Genomic DNA, 11,814 nt, shown 5'->3' with positions numbered 1-11,814 from the left:
ACGGATCACCAACGGAAATTCCGTTGGTGACAGTGACGGATCACCAACGGAAATTCCGTTGGTGACAGTGACGGATCACCAACGGAATTTTCCGTTGGTGACAGTGACGGATCACCAACGGAATTTTCCGTTGGTGACAGTGACGGATGTTTGGTTACTAATCCGTTAGTGAATAAAAATACAGAATTACACATCCCTACCCCTACCCCGTAACTGTACATATACATCCATATACATCCATCTGCACCCTGTATATTCATATACATCCACATCCACATCCACAATCATATACATCCACATCCATCTATATCCTGTACACTCATATACATGCATCTGTACCTGTACCCTGTGCATTCATATACATCCATTTGTATATTCATATAATAAAAATACTATAAACAGACAAAACTAAATTACTCATTAAAATATATAAAGAACGTAATGAATTTGTACTACAATTATATGTTGGAAAAAAAATTATAAAGTGGTCATAACAAAATGTACATACTAAACTAAACTAGCTAGCTCATCATCTGTATCATCATCACTATCTGTATGATGATCACCAATGACAGGAGCATCATCACGCCGCTGCTGTGGAGACGGAGCTGGAGGTGGCGTAGGACCAGATGTCTGAGTGGATGTCCCAATACTCTGTTGTGCCATCATCCTATGCATAAACGTCTGCAACTCGTCCAGTCTTGTGGTGATTCGACTATTCTCTGTCTCTAGCCGATCAATTTTATTCTGCATCCTGTTCATTGTTTCAATTGTAGGAGGATCCACTGGGGGTGCAGACGTGTATGATGCAGAACAATGAGCTGGCTCATGAAAATATGCTGAGGCCTGGGACCCTAACCCATAAACTCGACTCTTTTTCTGTCCACCAACCGCTTCGTAGTACAGTTGGGCCTCATTTATGGGCGTTGGTTCATTGCTTCCCTCCTGTTGATGTGTAGCAGCCTCCTTCAGCTCTACGTATTTATCCTGCATTATAATTTTAAAGTAACATATAAGTAAAACAATTTACGTCAATCAAAATTGTTAATAACTACATTTAAGATGAACTTACATAAATAGCTTTTGATCTGGCATCAACAAACTCCTCCGTCCCCTTTCTCTTATGTGTGGCCTCAAAAAGCTCATGCGGATGTGGTTCTCTGCCTAGTCTTTCCCTCTGTTACCAATTATAAGAATTGTAGCATTTGTCATCGAACCAAAATATTTATAAGAAGATAATTATAAAATAAAAGTTATAAGAAATACCATCCTCCGCTGGTGGGTGTACTGTGAAACAGAACCGCATGCGTGCCTGGAAATGCCAGATCCTGAACCTCCAGCCTCACTGCGCCTATTGGCAGAAAACTTCTCACACTTCTCTTTGTATTCAGAAGTGTTCCAAGTTTCCTGCCACTTCCTCAAAACATAATCAGGGGTTGCAAGATTCTTCGCCTTTCCTTTCCGGATTTCCCACATTAAGCCCCTGTATCGCTCAGCGGCTTTTTTCTGCCAGGCAATTTTTACCAAGCTCTCAATTGCTTGGTCCCATAGAAAGTATTTCTGCAAAAAGATTACATTTTATGATTAGATAGTAATTAAACAGTTCAAAAATAGATGATAAACTTTTTGGGATAAATTAAATATGCTTCACCTTGAATTCCTGCCAATAAAACTCCTTGGTTTCATTGGGCACAGTCTTCCAACAGTGGCCTTCCTCGACCAATCTTTCTTTCACTATCAGAGTTATCCTGCGGCTGCACATCTCCGACGGATGCAAACTACATGAACAAGATAATTTTAGAGTAAGTAAATGGTAACATTTAAAATATTGTAAATTAATAAACAATTAATTATTACTTGTTGTTAATGAGTGAAATAGTCTGTCTGAATGACTGTGTTCCGCCTACAGCAGTGGTCGATGCAGCTGATGCAGGAGCAGATGATGGAGTAGATGCTGATGCAGATCCTGTCCCTCTAGCGGATGCAGTACCAGAAGGGGATGCAGAATGAGGTGAATGTGTATGTGATACCGGTGGTCGTGGAGCTGCAGGAGGGTGGTGAGGATGTAAACTGTGACGGTGAGGTGGTGGAAGGGGACGGGGAAGCTGTGCATCGGCAGATGGTGCAACTGGTGTATATGATCGATCTATATGAGATGGCTGTACACTGGATGCAAGTGGAACCCATATCTGAAGTTCCGTATCCCCAAGTCCCGTCGGTGCCCGTGGTATATGCGCCTCATGCTCATGTCCGTCATCTGTATTTGCATCCTCTTGACTTGCACTTGCAGGAAGTTGAACCCGTCCTCTGGCCTTGCTAACCCTTCCACGTCCCCTCATCTGTGAATAAACAAAAAATGTCATAGTCAAAAATAATATAAAGTTCATAAACATTATATTAAATATATACAAATGTATTAAGGTACTCACTGAGTAATAAAAGAAATATACAACTCCAAACTTCTTTAGTATATAGATGAATTTAGTCTGATTCATATGAATTGTACTCATTATCACCGTCTGCATCTGCATCAGAGTCAGGGTCACTAAGGAATTCGTCTTCATCTGTCGAAACGTCATCATGAATCTCAGTCATTCCTTCACTAGGATCATTGAGGCAGTGTTGTTGATTAATATCATCGATATTTACTTCAGCATATTCTATGTCATCTTCTTGAAAAGGTTCATATGTCTTTGAAGACGTTTGAGATAGTTCAACAACGGGTCTACCTTTAACTTTCATCACAGCCCACCAATCATTTTTGTCACGACGCTTGCTCGGGTATGAAGCATAAACGACTTGTGTTGCCTGAGAGGCCAATACAAATGGCTCGTACTTACTGTATCTACGCTTATTGTTAATATCAACAATTCTATACTGTCGGTGCACCTTGGTGCCCGTATTTGGTGTTGGATCAAACCAGTCACATTTGAAAAGTACAGTCCGCTTAATTGGTAGCCCTGGATACTCCAATCGCAACACCTCGACCAACTGTCCATAGTAGTCACTTTCTTCAGAACTGTAATTACTCCCTTTTATACATACACCAAAATTCATTGAATTACTACTTGAATTTCCATTGATTGTGTTGAATTTACATCCATTAACACAATACCCATTAAAAGTGGTGACACTTCTGAGTGGTCCCTTCGCCACATCTTGCATAAGCTGATTTTGTACATTGTTTGGCGATTCATGGGCATACTTGTAAAACCATTTGACAAAGTCCCTCTCTAGTTTTTCATCAACAGCTGCATCTGTGATATTTGGTTGTGTCGACTTTACTCGCTCCACATAAATACTATACATACAAAGAAACAAGTAATGTTTAACAATAGTGTACAATATAAGAGGTATTTGACTATTAGTATAACTACCAATACTTACTCAATATATGTTTTCACCTCTGGACAATTTAATAGAATATATGTTTGAGCGGCTTGGATTTCATCTTCAGTCATATATCTGGATTTTCCTTTTCCGATAGTTCTACCTGTGCATTTGAATATGCTTAATTTACCTGGTATGTCATCATCAGATACAAATTCATGCAAGTTGCGTGGAACCTTTCGATGTCTGGTCATTACATGTGCTTCAAAGTAGTGAGCAGAAAATGCACTTGCTTCTTCTACCAAGTAAGCATTGCATATTGAACCTTCAACCCTTGCTTTATTTTTAACATTGTTCTTTAACTTTCTCAAGTACCTAGTGTGTGGAAACAAAAATTATATATGTTTACTAAGTAATTCATCATGGTAAGGAGTGCAAGTAAATATTAAGTATGTGTACCTCTCAAATGGGTACATCCACCGATATTGTACTGGTCCTGCAATTAATGCCTCATATGCAAGGTGTACTGGTAAATGTTCCATTGAATCAAACAGACTTGGAGGAAAAACTCGTTCAAGCTTACAAAGGATCACAGGAATTTGTTCATGTAACCGTTGCATGTCCTAATTAGTAAGTGTAGTTGAGGTGAGTTCTCTAAAGAAATTGCTAAGCTCTGTTATTGGTTGCCAAACATTATTTGGTAAGAACTCTCTGAGAGCTATAGGAAGAATTCGTTGCATGAAAACATGACAGTCGTGGCTTTTCATACCAAAAAGTCTAAGCTTCCGACTATCAACACATCTCCCTAGATTGGAAACAAATCCGTCAGGGAATTTGAGTGTTTTAAGCCAATCACACAGTATCACCTTCGATTGGTTATCCAAACAATAACATGCTTTTGGATATTTCCCGCTAATTGGATCTTTCTTCAATTCTGGACTCCTGCATATTTCATTTAAATCTTCCCTTGATTTGATATTGTCTTTTGTCTTCCCCTCCACATTCATAACTGTATTAAAAATATTTTCAAATACATTCTTTTCAATGTGCATGACATCAAGATTGTGGCGAATCAAATTTGAAGACCAATATGGCAAATCCCATAATATGCTCCGCTTACGCCAACCAGTTATCTTTGAAAGCCGACAATTTATTTCATGACTGTCAATGTCTATAACCCGCCTCAACCCAATTTGCTCAATTTCTTTTAGCAAGTATTCCCCAGTTCTAATTGGCGGTGGTGACTTCGATACACATTTGTTTTTAATAAAAGATGTCTTGTTTCGACGGAAAGGGTGGTCGTCAGGCAAGAACTTCCGATGACTGTCAAACCATGTTTGTTTACCCCCCTTTCGTAATGTAAATGCATCTGTGTTTTCCATACAGTAGGGACATGCAGTGCGTCCTGCAGTGCTCCACCCTGAGAGCATTGAATAAGCAGGGAAGTCACTTATAGTCCAAATTAATGCAGCACGCATAGTAAAATTGTTCTGTTGGAAAGCATCGTAAGTATTAACACCAGTTGCCCAAAGTTCTTTCAATTCTTGCACTAATGGCTGCATGTACACATCAAGCTTCTCTTTCGGATTCTTGGGACCAGGTATTATAATTGTCAGGAACATGTACTCATCTTTCATACACATACCTGGTGGCAAATTGTATGGAGTTAGTATTACTGGCCATGAAGAATACTGTTGCCCAGATTGACCGAATGGTTGAAATCCATCAGTGCAAAGGCCAAGTCTGACATTTCGGGCCTCCAGTGCGAAGGTTGGATGAGTTTGGTTGAAATGCTTCCAAGCAGGAGCATCTGAACAGTGGCGCATCACCCCATTCTCAGTTGCATGGTCATTGTGCCAAGTCATATACTTAGCTGTAACACATGACGCATAAAGTCTTTGCAAACGTGGTGTAATGGGGAAGTAATACATCTTTTTGTATGGTATTTGACTCTTCCCTTTCCCCAAGTTGTGCTTCAGGCGTTTGAACCTTCCATGGTCACAAAATTTGCATCGTGTAAGTTCTTTATCATTTTCCCAAAAAATCATACAACCATTTGCACAACAGTGTATCTTTTGTACAGGAAGCCCCAATCCTCGGACTAGTCTCTTTGTTGAGTAAAAGCTGTCCGTCATGACATTGTCACTCGGTAACATCTCCTTCATGAGTTCACAAATCTGATCAAAACACTGTTCTGAGAAATGATGTTCCGCCTTCAGATTTAATAAACGTGAAACAGCTGATAACTGGGAGTGAGTTTCACAGCCAGGCCATAGTTGTTGCTTAGATGCATTTAACATATCATACAGTTTCTGTGCAGCCGAGTTTGGCATCTCATATGTATCATTATGCATTACATGACAGCTTGTTGCATCCATGACCATGTCCTCAAAACGATTGAAATTTGGGTGATTAACACTGTCAGAACCATAAGACATGTCTAAATCTGTATCACCATATCCGTCATGCACTTCAGTTTCACCGTGCAAATACCAAACAAGGTAATTTTGAACAAAACCATGCTTCATTAAATGATATTTAACTGTATTTTCATCTTGAAAGCTACGGTTCTGGCACTTAAATCGATTACAAGGACAGCGGATCTGATCGCCATTTAAATATTCTGTGCAGGTCTTAGCTTTCTCTAGAAATTCATTGATACCCTCTAAATATCTGGGATTTAGTAAACCGTCTATGAGACGAGCATACATCCAACTTCGTTCAGCAGTCATATTAACTACAATTAATATGCTGATATGAAAACAAATAACTTATAAACCCTATCTTCGAACAGAGCCTGAAAACCAACAATTAAATTGTGCATTATATGAAAATGATAATCTGATAACTACATTCATTTTGGAACTAAATATTAACATAAATTTGAACTTGCCTGATATCAATGGCAGTATCTTCTACTGGAGGGGAAGGTGGCGGGGCAGTAAAACCAGGTTCGTTAGGCTGTTAATGAGAAATTATAGCAATCAGTATACGTATTCAGCCATCATCCATATTAAAAATGCATCATGTTTGGAATATCTACCTATCCACGCACACTTAGTGTAAATTCAAACACATGCAACAAAAAAATTTCACAATGCAATTAGATTTCAATTTCACTGCCAATGTGCACCTGCTGGTGTATTTACTTGTGCATTTGCTCTGGCACTTTGAAGTGCACCTGCTGGTGCACTTGTGCACCTGCTGGTGCACTTGAAATGTGCACCAGCATATTTACTTGAAATGTGCACCTGCTGGTGCACAAGTGCACAAGGCAAGTGCACCAGCAGGTGCACAAGTGCACCAGCAGGTGCACAAGGCAAGTGCACCAGCAGTTGCACAAGTGCACCAGCAGGTGCACTTGTCCAAGTGCACCAGCAGGTGCACAAGGCAAGTGCACCAGCAGGTGCACAAGGCAAGTGCACCAGCAGGTGCACAAGTGCACCTGCTGGTGCACTTGGCAGGTGCACTTGCCTTCCTGCATGTGCACTTGCCTTGTGCACCTGCTGGTGCACTTGAAACCAGCAGGTGCACACATTAAAGTGCACCTGCTGGTGCACTTGAAACCAGCAGGTGCACACATTAAAGTGCACCAGCAGGTGCACACATTGGCAGTGCACCTGCTGGTGCACTTGAAATATGCACCTGCTGGTGCTCCTGGTACTGATAAATCTTTAATTTCATCCTTCTTCTGCTAGCACAAATAAAAAATGGCAATTTCACTCAAATCATATATCAATTAGGAAAAAATTTTATCACTCTGTAAGGAAGACTAATATATATACTTCAGGCTCTCCTTGATTAGCTGCAAGCTTTTTTTCGTACTTTTTTCGAATATCTGATACAGTTTGACTATTACTGTCCCTGCCAATTTCTTCTATCTCATTCCCAATCTCTCTACTAGTACAGCGGCCTCCAAATTTTTCTGCTAATTCGTCCTCAAATTCTAAAGTTCGTTGTAGTGCCTGGACACAAATTTTGAAACAAAAGTAGCATTAGCACTTAGCAGATGCAAAACTGGCATCCTGAAATCAAAGAATTCTTGAGACAGGAATATTGATCATACTGTGCATTAACATCTCATTAACATCACCAAAGAAAGGTAGAGGATAGGTACTCCAATTTTAATTGCTTGAAGCTAAGTCAGACAAGTAATAGCTAGCAAATACTCAGAAAAAAAATTTTCCAGAACCCCAAGACAAGTGCTGAGAAAACTCCTTCAAGGGAATCCCCTAATAGTAATTTGCACTAAGCAGAACAGAATCCAATTTATTTAGGATGCAAGAAAAACAAATTATCAGACAGACAAGACGGCAAAGGTTAAAGTGGTGCAAAGATTTTATTTTAATGTCATTTAATCTAATTCAAAGATCAGTACAATGGTCAAACAGATGAAGTTTCAACACATTAGACAGTAGATGTACCAATATGTTCAAAATAGTTTAAGATATACAACTTATTGCAGGTTTCACTGCTAAAGTAGAAAGGAATGAATAGAATGGTTAAAAATATTAAATAATAGAACTCATAATATAGGTTTTCCAGAGTCTTTACCAGCAACAAAGTTCCAACATCTGGCTTCTCTTTGAGATTTTCGAGTATTCCCTCTAGTTGTTTCCTGAAAAGACAGACCATGTGAAACCTTTTACAGCAGGTACCACAACCACTTATAGAAATAATGCTATTCATGGTCCTTCCAAAATTAATTTCTCAGATTCTAACATGGTGGTGTAAACCTTTTTAGCCTTATTTTTCCTTTTAATATCTCAACCAGAGAATGGATATAGTATTTTCAGTTTAATATTACAGTAATATGTACAAGTCTAGTGGATATGTTTAATTGGTCAACGACCTGGATATGACAAGCCTAATATTACAAGTCTATTAGATGTGTTTAAGTTGGTACGCAACCTGGATTTAATGAACCTAAGGAGTAAAATCCAACATTATTCCAAACTATTATAAGCATGCTGCATTAAATAGAGTCTGAACAGATTTATATTTAACTTCCCTATGCAAGTTTAGATATGTCATCCAACTCCAAATTATCTTATTACCATCTGGTCAAAACTAAAACACAGGAAGGGCTCACTAATCAAATGAATAGCATGGCACAGAACAAGTACCCACTTTAACTTCAGTAACTTGTCATAACCCAGTCTACAGGCATTTAACATGGTTCATATGTTCTGTTGCTTTTCATTTCTCTAGTTTTCTAAAATAAAATGTATAACCTGAGTCACACTGTTCAAGTTATTCAAGCATGCAAGTAGTTCCTAGATTTCAAAAGAAATATGCAACCTACCAGTGGAGTGGGAAATTTGAAATAGATGGCGGCGAACCTTTGATGGCGGCGGACGTTGGATGCCTGCGGCAGTGAACGAGCGTTCCGTTGGACGCAAGTTCAGATTTCAGTGAGCACGTGGACAGTGATGCCGAGAAGAAGTTGATGGCGCAGGACGATGGATGCCGGCGACAGTGGATGGCGGCGAACCGTTGATAGCACAGGACGATGGATGCCGGCGACAGTGAACGACCGAGAAGAAGTTGGAGGGAAGTTCAGATTTCAGAGTGCTTTTGATTTTGATTTTACAAGCAAAGGATTTGGGGATTTCATTTAGGTTTTGTATTTGGCTCCAAAAATTCACTTACGGATTTCTAACGGGAAAAGGTTCCGTTAATATTTCACTAACGGATTTCTAACGGATGGTTCCATCCGTTGGTAGAAAATACGATTAAAATTATCCGTTAGATTAAACCGTCAGTATCACTAACGGACTTCAATCCGTTGGTGAATCCGTCAGTATCACTAACGGACTTCAATCCGTTGGTGAAGTCCGTTAGTGTTCCGTTGGATTTTTGTAGTGTTTAATGGATACAATTTTAAATATATATATTATTTAACACTTATAAATTTAAATATACATACTATTTATTTTTTTATTAATGTCTAAATAATTTCACTAATAATTTTTTAATAAATTATTAAATAACTTAATTTTATAAAATATAAAAATATTTTTATTAGTGTAATTTTAATATAACTGGTATAAAGACAAGTTAGTAAATTTCTAAAAACTCAAAAACTTATAATCATTATCTCATAAATAAAATCGTAACACTAAATATTATTTTTATAATAATAAATTATTCATTTTATTTCAATCCAAAAAAATTATTTTTAATTTTCAATATTTCAACTTTAAATATACTAATATTTTTCTTTTTAAAAATATTTATAAGATAAGTTATTCAAATTTATTTTTTATCATCACTTTTTAATAATAATTATTAAAAAAATATTTTTATTTACTTTTATTTATGTGATTGAAATTATATATTAAATTATTTAAATTTATGAAAAATAAATTTTAATTTTTTTTAAAAAAAAATACTATGAGTAATGGTTTAAATTATTTAATATTTTTACAAATTATTTAGATATAAAAAAATAAATCTAGAAAAAAAATGAGTTTAATCAGTTATGAATTGGATTAACTTTATTTAAAAAAAAATTATAAATATAAATAAAATTAAATAGTATTTATATGGGTAATTGGTTAAATTATTAAAATAAAAAAATTAGATAGAAAAATTCATTCAATTTTTCAAATTTTATATTATGTAAATTTTTTTCAATTATTTTAATTCTCAATTTAAAAACTTTATTTTTAATATTTATATTAATAAAAAAAATTTAAACTGAATAAATTTAAAAATTTTACTAAAAAAATAAAATTCAGCCAGATTTAAATTTTTAGATTCGAGACTGCATAAAACCTGAGCCCCAATTTGGCTTAGTTAAAGTGATTAATTAAGTCATAATTAGAGATTGTGAAGCAGATTAATGATGGAAAAAACCATGCATTAATTAATGAAGGGAGAAGAACCGACATGGTTGTTGACTTCCATCACTTTTGTATAAGCTGATAAAATTTTTATAGTCTAAGAAAAATCACGTGAAATGCAGTGTGGACAATCTACTTAATGGACCCTACCTGTCTTCATAATCAACATAGGCTAAACACGATTAGTCTTCCCAATTAAAGACATTAATCTTATGGATTTCGTGTACGAACGTGGTGTGATTTTTACTATTCTTTGTGTGTTGTGATTTTTATTATTTTTTCTATCTTATAACTTTTATTTTTTTTAAATATTTTAAAAATATTATTTATTTTTTTAAATATAATAATATATAAATTAATTATTATAATTTTATTTTATTTTTAAAAAACCTTTTAAAATATTTTTTTATTATTGAACAAAATTTAATATTTTCAAGATGAGTCTAATTAAAAATTTAATAAAAAAAATTATCTTTCTGTGTGAATAAAATAAAAAAATAAAAATTATAAAACAAAAAAGAGTATTATTTATGCTAAACACCGAATCTAATTTATACTATATTATTGAACATAACTTTATCTTTTTAACCTTTATTTTAAAAATTCCTTTCTTCACATTTTTATATTTATACGTGCTTTTTTACCAATTTAGAGTTATATGAAAATTTATTTGTAAATTTAGGGTTGAGAAAAAGAAAATTGGAAATTTAGAATTGAGGTGTCAGGTGGAAGTCGGAAAAGTTACGTGACGCTTATTACGCAGGCACTAGGGCCTGATACCTCTTTAACTGGCGCCAGACCTTAATCTTAGCGCTTCTTTAACAAGCGCCAAACTTTAGTCCTGGCACCTCTTTAACAAGCACCAGACCCCAATTCTAGCGCCTCTTTAGGGGGCGCTAGGCCTAAGAGGTACCAGGCCTTAGTTCTAGCGCCTCTTTAATAGGCGCCAAGCCTGGCACTTCTTAAAGAAGTGCAGACTTGCCTATTTAAGCAGCAGAGTCCTCTCCCACTTCTTTCCCACTCTTTTTCTTTTCATCTAATACTCTTCATGGCACATATTTATGTTGTTTCAAAAGTTTTATAAGGTAAGTTAATTAAAGATAGAGTGAAGAAAATGTGAGAAAGAATCTATAAATTAAGAATGGATTGTCGGAATAATTTTTTCCAACACGTTGTATGGCTCAACTATTGTTTGTAAGAAATAATTTATTCTGGTTATAACATGCGTGACATAGAAATGGTTGATATTTTGATTGAAACAATTCCGTTGTATTATTTTAAAATTTTAAGTACTATTTAGGTAAAACTCAAAATAGAAAATTATTCTGATTTAGTAAATTTTTATTTTCGTATTTATGAAAAATTGGATTCTGCACTTGAATGCAACTACAAAATAGTATTTCTATTTTGCAAAAAGAATACTGTAAGAGAGAAAATAGAAAATTCAGAGGTACGTATACAGTTTAATTTAATATTGAATTATTTATTATATAATTTTAAGAATATATTAACTGCCATATTGATATCAGGAGGAGGTGAACGTATAAGTTATGAAGCAAATATGTATGATTATTTGGAATAAAAAAGGGAAATAATATTTAAATTCGCTAAACGATGAATCGAAGGGCGCAAATTC

At 35.7% G+C, this 11,814-nt stretch overlaps 2 protein-coding genes across 2 annotated transcripts; both read right to left on the bottom strand.

The window, feature by feature from the left end:
- Positions 1-507: 507 nt before the first annotated feature.
- Positions 508-2,363, bottom strand: LOC122721500. The gene is made up of 5 exons (XM_043949340.1): positions 1,858-2,363; positions 1,652-1,778; positions 1,267-1,560; positions 1,073-1,177; positions 508-987 (listed from the first exon to the last, which is right to left on the bottom strand). The coding sequence occupies exons 1-5, from the start codon at positions 2,361-2,363 to the stop codon at positions 508-510; spliced, it is 1,512 nt and encodes a 503-aa protein (XP_043805275.1).
- Positions 2,364-3,953: 1,590 nt separating this feature from the next.
- On the bottom strand, positions 3,954-8,019 carry LOC122721499. The gene is made up of 5 exons (XM_043949339.1): positions 7,885-8,019; positions 7,116-7,295; positions 6,480-6,581; positions 6,224-6,291; positions 3,954-6,081 (listed from the first exon to the last, which is right to left on the bottom strand). Exons 1-5 carry the CDS (start codon positions 8,017-8,019, stop codon positions 3,954-3,956), a joined length of 2,613 nt encoding a protein of 870 aa, XP_043805274.1.
- Between the last annotated feature and the right edge of the window lie 3,795 nt (positions 8,020-11,814).

This window comes from Manihot esculenta, chromosome 13 (genome assembly GCF_001659605.2).
Source record: "Manihot esculenta cultivar AM560-2 chromosome 13, M.esculenta_v8, whole genome shotgun sequence".
Lineage (NCBI taxonomy): Eukaryota > Viridiplantae > Streptophyta > Magnoliopsida > Malpighiales > Euphorbiaceae > Manihot > Manihot esculenta.
This window is presented reverse-complemented; position numbering and strand designations above follow the sequence as displayed.

Excerpts from the sequence above, each read along its gene's own strand:
- LOC122721500 (XM_043949340.1), bottom strand. The coding sequence starts at position 2,363 with ATGACATTTTTTGTTTATTCACAGATGAGGGGACGTGGAAGGGTTAGC. Across the intron at positions 1,178-1,266 it reads ACACCCACCAGCGGAGGATG|AGGGAAAGACTAGGCAGAGA; the intron begins GTATTTCTTATA and ends AATTGGTAACAG. Across the intron at positions 988-1,072 it reads CCAGATCAAAAGCTATTTAT|GATAAATACGTAGAGCTGAA; the intron begins GTAAGTTCATCT and ends ATTATAATGCAG.
- LOC122721499 (XM_043949339.1), bottom strand. The coding sequence starts at position 8,019 with ATGAATAGCATTATTTCTATAAGTGGTTGTGGTACCTGCTGTAAAAGG. Across the intron at positions 6,582-7,115 it reads CTAATCAAGGAGAGCCTGAA|GTGCACATTTCAAGTAAATA; the intron begins GTATATATATTA and ends GTGCACCAGCAG. Across the intron at positions 6,292-6,479 it reads GTGCCAGAGCAAATGCACAA|CCTAACGAACCTGGTTTTAC; the intron begins GTAAATACACCA and ends TCTCATTAACAG.